Source organism: Micropterus dolomieu, linkage group LG11, assembly GCF_021292245.1.
Source record: "Micropterus dolomieu isolate WLL.071019.BEF.003 ecotype Adirondacks linkage group LG11, ASM2129224v1, whole genome shotgun sequence".
NCBI lineage: Eukaryota > Metazoa > Chordata > Actinopteri > Centrarchiformes > Centrarchidae > Micropterus > Micropterus dolomieu.
The window spans coordinates 3,592,656-3,599,648 of NC_060160.1; the positions used below are offsets into that span (position 1 = coordinate 3,592,656).

The 6,993-nt window shown below is 40.5% G+C and overlaps 1 protein-coding gene across 2 annotated transcripts in view; it reads left to right on the top strand.

Annotated features, from left to right (window-relative positions):
• g2e3 (G2/M-phase specific E3 ubiquitin protein ligase) overlaps nt 1-6,635 on the top strand; it is a 15,269-nt gene extending 8,634 nt beyond the window's left edge. For both annotated transcript variants that reach the window (XM_046063374.1, XM_046063375.1), the window contains exons 11-17: nt 466-621; nt 790-944; nt 1,727-1,911; nt 2,025-2,197; nt 3,038-3,077; nt 3,187-3,358; nt 4,059-6,635. In XM_046063374.1, the coding sequence (XP_045919330.1) occupies nt 466-621; nt 790-944; nt 1,727-1,911; nt 2,025-2,197; nt 3,038-3,077; nt 3,187-3,358; nt 4,059-4,372 (1,195 nt within the window). In that variant the 3' untranslated portion in view covers nt 4,373-6,635. The remainder of the gene's footprint in view (nt 1-465; nt 622-789; nt 945-1,726; nt 1,912-2,024; nt 2,198-3,037; nt 3,078-3,186; nt 3,359-4,058) is intronic.
• The last annotated feature ends 358 nt before the right edge of the window (nt 6,636-6,993 follow it).

Sequence of the window (6,993 nt, forward strand, 5' to 3'; positions counted from 1 at the left end):
ACCTGTCCTCCATCAGCTGTAAGAGGTACACAAACCTAACGCACCTGTCCTCCATCAGACAAACCTAACGCACCTGTCCTCCATCAGCTGTAAGAGGTACACAAACCTAACGCACCTGTCCTCCATCAGACAAACCTAACGCACCTGTCCTCCATCAGCTGTAAGAGGTACACAAACCTAACGCACCTGTCCTCCATCAGCTGTAAGAGGTACACAAACCTAACGCACCTGTCCTCCATCAGCTGTAAGAGGTACACAAACCTAACGCACCTGTCCTCCATCAGACAAACCTAACGCACCTGTCCTCCATCAGCTGTAAGAGGTACACAAACCTAACGCACCTGTCCTCCATCAGCTGTAAGAGGTACACAAACCTAACGCACCTGTCCTCCATCAGCTGTAAAGGTTCTTGTTAATGGAATAAAACCGTTACACTTTATTGACACAACTCTCCCTCTTTTTCAGACCATCTGGTTCACCTGAGAAGTTCCTGCAGGCATTGGCTCCTCAGCTCCGCCCCCTCCGTGTCCAGGTGGAGGTGAGCGGGGATCAGGCTCTGTCTGCAGGTGTGGAGCTGGTGAGGAGGGCCGATTTCGACCCCACACACACACTGTCTGTCAGGTGAGTTGACTCAACATTTTAGTTTACTAACAGTTGCTTTGCTCGTTTCTGCTCTAAGGTTTGTCTTCATCTTCATCGAGTCACTGATTGTTGGCAAAATAAAAGTATGATCAACATGTTTACTTCTACAGACATTTTGATTTGTCTCTTCACGTCATCTCTGTCCAGGTTCAAAGACGATCAGCAGACTGCATTTCCCAGCAGTCTCCGGGACAGCGACGCAGCCAGGCAGTTCTTCCTGAAGCTGCTGATTCAACAGATCCAGGACTCTGTAGTGTTCGAGGGTCCAGATGGATACAAGAATCTGGCACTGGACTCCCAGGGTATGAATCATTATATGTTAGTCTTTATTTATTTATTTTATAATTTTTTCTTTTCATATATATAAGGGAAACCCAAATTGGAAAATGACATAATTATTTTAAATTAAATTTTATTCTTATAGGAAATGAAAAAAACAGGCCATGGACCGAATTTGAACTTGATATTTTATGTGTCCGAATTTGTGTGACCAGGAAGTTTATAGAGTTCTTTGTGTGTTACGTGCGTAGCGGGATGGCGCCACCTGATTTATTGTAATGAGCTTGAACATCAATATGTGTTTTTTTTGTTTTTTTTTTAATTATTATTACATTTTATTTTATATCACATTAAAAGTCGTCATTTGTTTTAAACTCTTACAAGAAACAGGAAGTTTAATGTTGCCACAGATACAGCGAGTTAGACTGCAGGCAGCAACGTCAGCCCCATTTTTTTTACAGAATGGAAAATGAAGTTAGTCAAATTAACTAATAACATTTTTTGCTGTGTACCACTGGATGCACTGAAAAATTGTATTACTCTTGATACTGAAGAAAAACAGAGGCAAGTTCTGATTCCTGTCCCAGTGAGTTACACTGAGTTGCAAATTCGATTGGATTAGTCTTTAATAATCGGACTATTGATTGGGTGGAGCGTTTAATTAACGATAAAGGATGTTTGAAGACAGAAATATCCTGTCCTCCACACATCAGAAGGTTAAACAAACAAAATGGCTGTTTGTTCTGACAGCTGTGTGTGTGTGTGTGTGTGTGTGTGTGTGTGTGTGTGTGTGTGTGGCGTCCAGCTCTGCGTGAGGACCTGTACTTCGATGTCGGCTGCCTTCTGGCTCTCTCTCTGGTTCACGGCAGTCCTCCTGTGGGCTTCTTCTCTCACGCTCTCTACCAGTGTCTGTTCAACTACCCGCCCAACCGCCCGCTCACCGTCACACACATGACCCCCAACACACACTTCACCTCGCTAGTCAGCAGGGTGAGTACGACCAATGACATGTGCTCGGCTTCTACTCCATAAACCTTACAGACCATAACACCAACATTATTGATATATAATTGAAAGTAAAATGATTGATTGGCTGATTTTAGATTGCAGAGGCGGAGTCTTTAGAGGAGCTGAAAGAACTCATGGCGGCGAGTTGGGAGTACCTGGAGCTGGCCGGCTGCAACCGACCAATAAGCAGCCTGAAGGAAAAAGAGGCTCTGGTGGATGATCTGGTCAGCTTCACTATGATCACCAGGATGCAGCTGCCACTGCGGAGGTAGATGCACACAGAGAGACAGTCCAATGTGTTGATTGATGCTTTAAATGCAGAGAAACTGACTGAGAGGTCAGGTACTGTATATTTATCTGTTGTTTACAGTTATTAGACCATTACAATTGCAGCTTAGACCTTAGAGCAGCTAAATAGAAATTTAGCCATTGTTAATGTTATTATTTACACTTGTGCTGGTCTCTATGGATGTGGTGACTGTAGACTAGAATTATATCTGCAGATCTAAAGAGCATTCTGCATAATGTATGCAAAATATCGCAAAATAAAATTGTTAACTCTCAGCAGAGGTGGAAAAACAAGTTGAAGTGAAGAGCTGAAAACATCAGATCTGTGTGGAGCAATGAGGAGGCTGTAACCCTCCTCTTGTTAACACATGACTAAACACTTGTGTCCTCCTCTTCTGCAAAGGTTTAATTAATGACCGATCCTGGAGAATTAGCTCCACCAGCTGTTTATCTGAACCAACTCACATATTCACATAACAGTAGTGGATGGAAACATGCACAAATTCCCATTTTCTGTTGCAGATTTTCCGAATGTTCAGTTAAAATTTGCACTACATTTGAATGGGAAACGGTTTATAGTTCATGCTCTCAGCTGTAGTCATGACTTATAGATTCTGATAATAATGAGCACAGCTGATATCAGTTTGTCTCACCTGTTTTGTCCTTTCACAGTGCAAAACTTTACTGAAATAAACAAGGGAATTGGGGAAATTGCATTGCAACAGATTTCACCAGCAAATCTTTTTTGTTTTAGTGCCGTTTTTTAACACGCTATGAATAAGCGCCTTCACTTTAATAATTGTTTGCTTTTGTCCTCCAGGTTTCGGGAGGGCTTGCAGACTTTGGGTGTCTTTGATCAGGTGATTTAAGTTAGCTTTTCCTCCCCTGTACACACTCAAGATTTATCAAACACCACAACGTGAGTTAGGATTTTACGACTCACAGCAACAATACTTTAATCTGATCCAGGTGCAGCTCTTCCCGTCGGTGTTCTACAGTGTTTTCTGTGAAGCGGCTGATCGTCTCACGGCTCAGACTGTCGGTCAGCTCTTTACCATCAACTTCTCCCAGCAGGAGGAGAGACTGAACAAGGAGACGCCCGCCATCACCTTCTGGAGACACTTCCTGTTGGAGTGTGAAGGTACGGGAGCTTCACTGAAACGTGGGAAACGTTAAACAGAAACTGTGGCGTCTCGAGCTCCCTGTTGTGTTATACTGCCTCAAAAATGTTTTCACTACTTACTGACAATAAACTTCTCTCCTTTTTCTCCTCTTGTTTCCTCTTTCCCTCTCTTCTGTTGTTCCCCTTCTTTTGTTTCATCCTCCATTTTCTTCTCATTCTTTTCGCCTCTCCTCTTGTCTCCTCCTTTCCTCTCCTCTCCCCTTTTTCTTCCCCTCTTCCCATCCTCCTCTGCTGTTTCCTCCTCTCCCCGTGTTTTCTTCCCTCCTCTCCTTTTTCTTCCTCTCATTTTCTCCTCCCCTCCCTTGTTTTCTCCTCTACTTGTCTCCTTCTCTGCTCTTTTTTTCCCCCCCCTTATTTCCTCCTCTCCCTTGTTGCCTGCTCTATTTACTTCCTCCTCTCCCTATTTCCTCCCCTCTTCCCATACTCTCCTCTCCTGTTTCCTCCTCTCCTTTTGTTTCCTCTCATTCTCTCTTGTTTCTCCTCTACTTGTCTCCATCTCTAATCTTTTCTCCTGTTTCCTCCCTACCTCCCATACTCTTCTTCATCCGGTTCCCTCCTCTTCTTTCTTGTTTCTTTCCCTTCTCCCTTGTGTCCTTCCTTCTTTTCCTCTCCTCTTTTGTTTCCTCCTCTCCTCTTTTTTTTTTCACCCACTCCTCAGTTGGGAGGAGCTCTATCTCGCTGCAGGACCTTCTTTGTTTCGCCACAGGAGCAGAGGAGCTCCCAGCAGCCGGCCTGCTCCCTTCTCCCTCCATTTCCTTCCTCCATCCCTCTGGGGCTGAGGAGGAGGAGGGTGGAGCAGGAGAGAGGGAGACAGTCAGACCAGGGAGAGGAGCGTGGAGGGACAGTGGGCTCTTCCCTCAGAGCGAGCCTGCCTCCAAACACCTCCTCCTGCCTGTCACCACCTCCTACCAAGCCTTCAAAAGCTCCATGGAGCAGGCCGTCAGCCACTATATGCACCTCCTCCCCAGTTAGATGAGGAGAGAGGAGATCTGGTTGGGGTCGAAAAACAGCAGAAAGTGCTTTCTGCAATTAACGATCCAGACTTTTAAAAAAAAATGTTATGTAATGTTATTGATTGGCCCTTTGCTAAGACCCGACCTACTCCTCCATTGTTAGTTTATCATAGATATAGAAATATGTCATTTCAAAATTGGAAAAATTTAGGGATATTTAATATCATGCTAACAGGGGCTAAAGCTAACAGGTCCCAAATGCAGAAGCAGATGATCCATGTAGAATATATAGAAATAAAGAAACAGCATTGTTCTGTGGTGTAGATCTTCTTAGTGTTACAGAACAATATTATAATTAAAATGTCATTTGTTGAAACATAACCCTGTATGGATACTTATAGAAAACATACATGAACAAACAACACGGTAGTTAAGAATAATTGGTGAGTTTGGCAAATGTAACACTATTTATTATAAATCTGTTTGGATTTCCAATCCAATAAAAACAAAGATGACCAGTTGATATTGGCCTAACTCTGATACCATGAAATAATGTAGTTCACTAAAGACTTTAAGACTTTACCATTGCAGATAGTGAGCTTCTTAGCTGGACACGCTAACGTTAGCCATGTTTCCTCTTCTGTTTTTGGTTTTGGGAACTCTTTCTATACCGAGAGTTTCTCTTACTACAGCCCAATGCACACAGCTCCCAAAGCTTGTCACGCCTAGCTACGTTTGCTAATTTACGATTGGACAATGGCTGTTTGGAGGCGGGGTTTAGCAGACGTTCAATTTCATATGTTGAATACATTTTCAGTTAATCAATTTTGTCTTTAAAGCTGCTACGAAAAGTCCATCTGACGTCTTCAAACGTTCAAAACCCAAAGAGATTCCGTTTACTTTGATATAAAACTGAGAAAAACAGACAATCCTCACCCCAGACACCAGAGAATTGTTGGTGTTTCTGCTTGATAAATGACTCTTAAATAATGAATTGATTATCAAACTTGTTAGCAATTACATTTCAACAATTTTAACTCTACTTGTTTTGGGATTTTGGGGTCCCATACTAAATTAGGAAGTTTATGTATAAGCCATTTATTATATGTTTCTATACCAGGAAGGTTTTTATTTTATTTTAGATGGAGTAGTGTCGGATGATGTGACAAATTCTGAATATCTATCAGAGATTTCTTTATACCAGTTATACCAATGTAGCTATGTTATACTTCTGCATAGTTTTCATATATTTGATTCATATGTTATGTAAAAACCCCAAAAAAACACCTCACAAATACATAGTTTCATATTTAAAAAGGAGTCAGTTATTCCCTAAAACAGCTGCTCACTGTAGTGTTTATCAAACAAACAGGAGATGTGTGTCTTTAATAGTTTTTGGACAACAACAGTGGAGCTCTATTGAGGAAGACGAAATATCAGGCTGTGATACACACACCACTTGTCATAGATGCATTCATTTGGTCGTATGACGAGCAGACAAATATATCGCCAGATTCAAACTTTATGTTGTCAGATTAGCCAGCTGGTTATTTTATCCAAGTTTACATCACATCCATCCATCATTGATAAGAAACACATCATGTTTAAAACTGATTAAAAGAAGAAATGTTCAATTCATAAACCACCTGTCTGCTGAAAACATCCACTCCGACCGTCCGTACCTGTACGTTTGGTGAACACGGACGGTTCAGGTATCGTGTCGCTCACTAATGAAGCTGATGAGTAAAATATTTTCATAACCCATAACTGCAGGTAGCATTACATTTAAAGTCTTTAAATTTGCCTTTTTAAAACCTTTTTTCTTGTCTCTTTCCTTAAACAACAGGATTTATGAAAAAAGTTAAAAAAAACAATGGTGCTGATTTTATAACTTTGCCTTCAAGTGTCAGATTCTTGTACATAGTTTATTTCTTTAAGCTTTTAATGATGCTGAGATATCTCGTTTGTTGTGTTCTTTTTTTCTTTTCTTTTTTTGGTTTTCTGGCTTCAGTAAAGAGCCTCGTCCAAAGTTAAGGCGACACTTACAAACTTTTGTGTTTGGTCAAGTCATGTTTTATCAAAAGTTAATTTGCTTTATAAATTTACAGCAACCCCATAATGTGTCCCCTCAAGCTATGTAAATTTCTCAATTAAGTTGCAAATTCAGGGGTTCTTCTTAAGGCTCTGGTTGATGGATTGATAGTGATTGTGTCCATTAAACCCTTATAATCCTATTATGAAGTTATGTAATTACATCATTATTAAAATCAAATCTGACCAAACATTCAGCCGTGATTTCACACTCTCTTTTCACTAACACTTTTAGTCACAGGTGCAGACACTATGTATGGTCAGTTTTATGATTAATTATTTTTGGTTTATAATTTTTATTTTAGTCATTTTACAGTATCTTTTTTTTCTGTTCAGTTACTGTTTCAGATTTATGAGTATGTGAATTTCTGTTGTTTTACACACATACATACATACATATATAATTTTTTTTTCTTTTTTCTTTTCTTGTCTGTTTCCTTTAACTTTCTTGTTATTTATCCGTTTTGTGTTTCCTTCCTGTTTGCTGCATGTTTGTGCTCCTTTTTTACATCTTTTATCTTTGTTCTTTGTGAATTATAAAGACAGAAA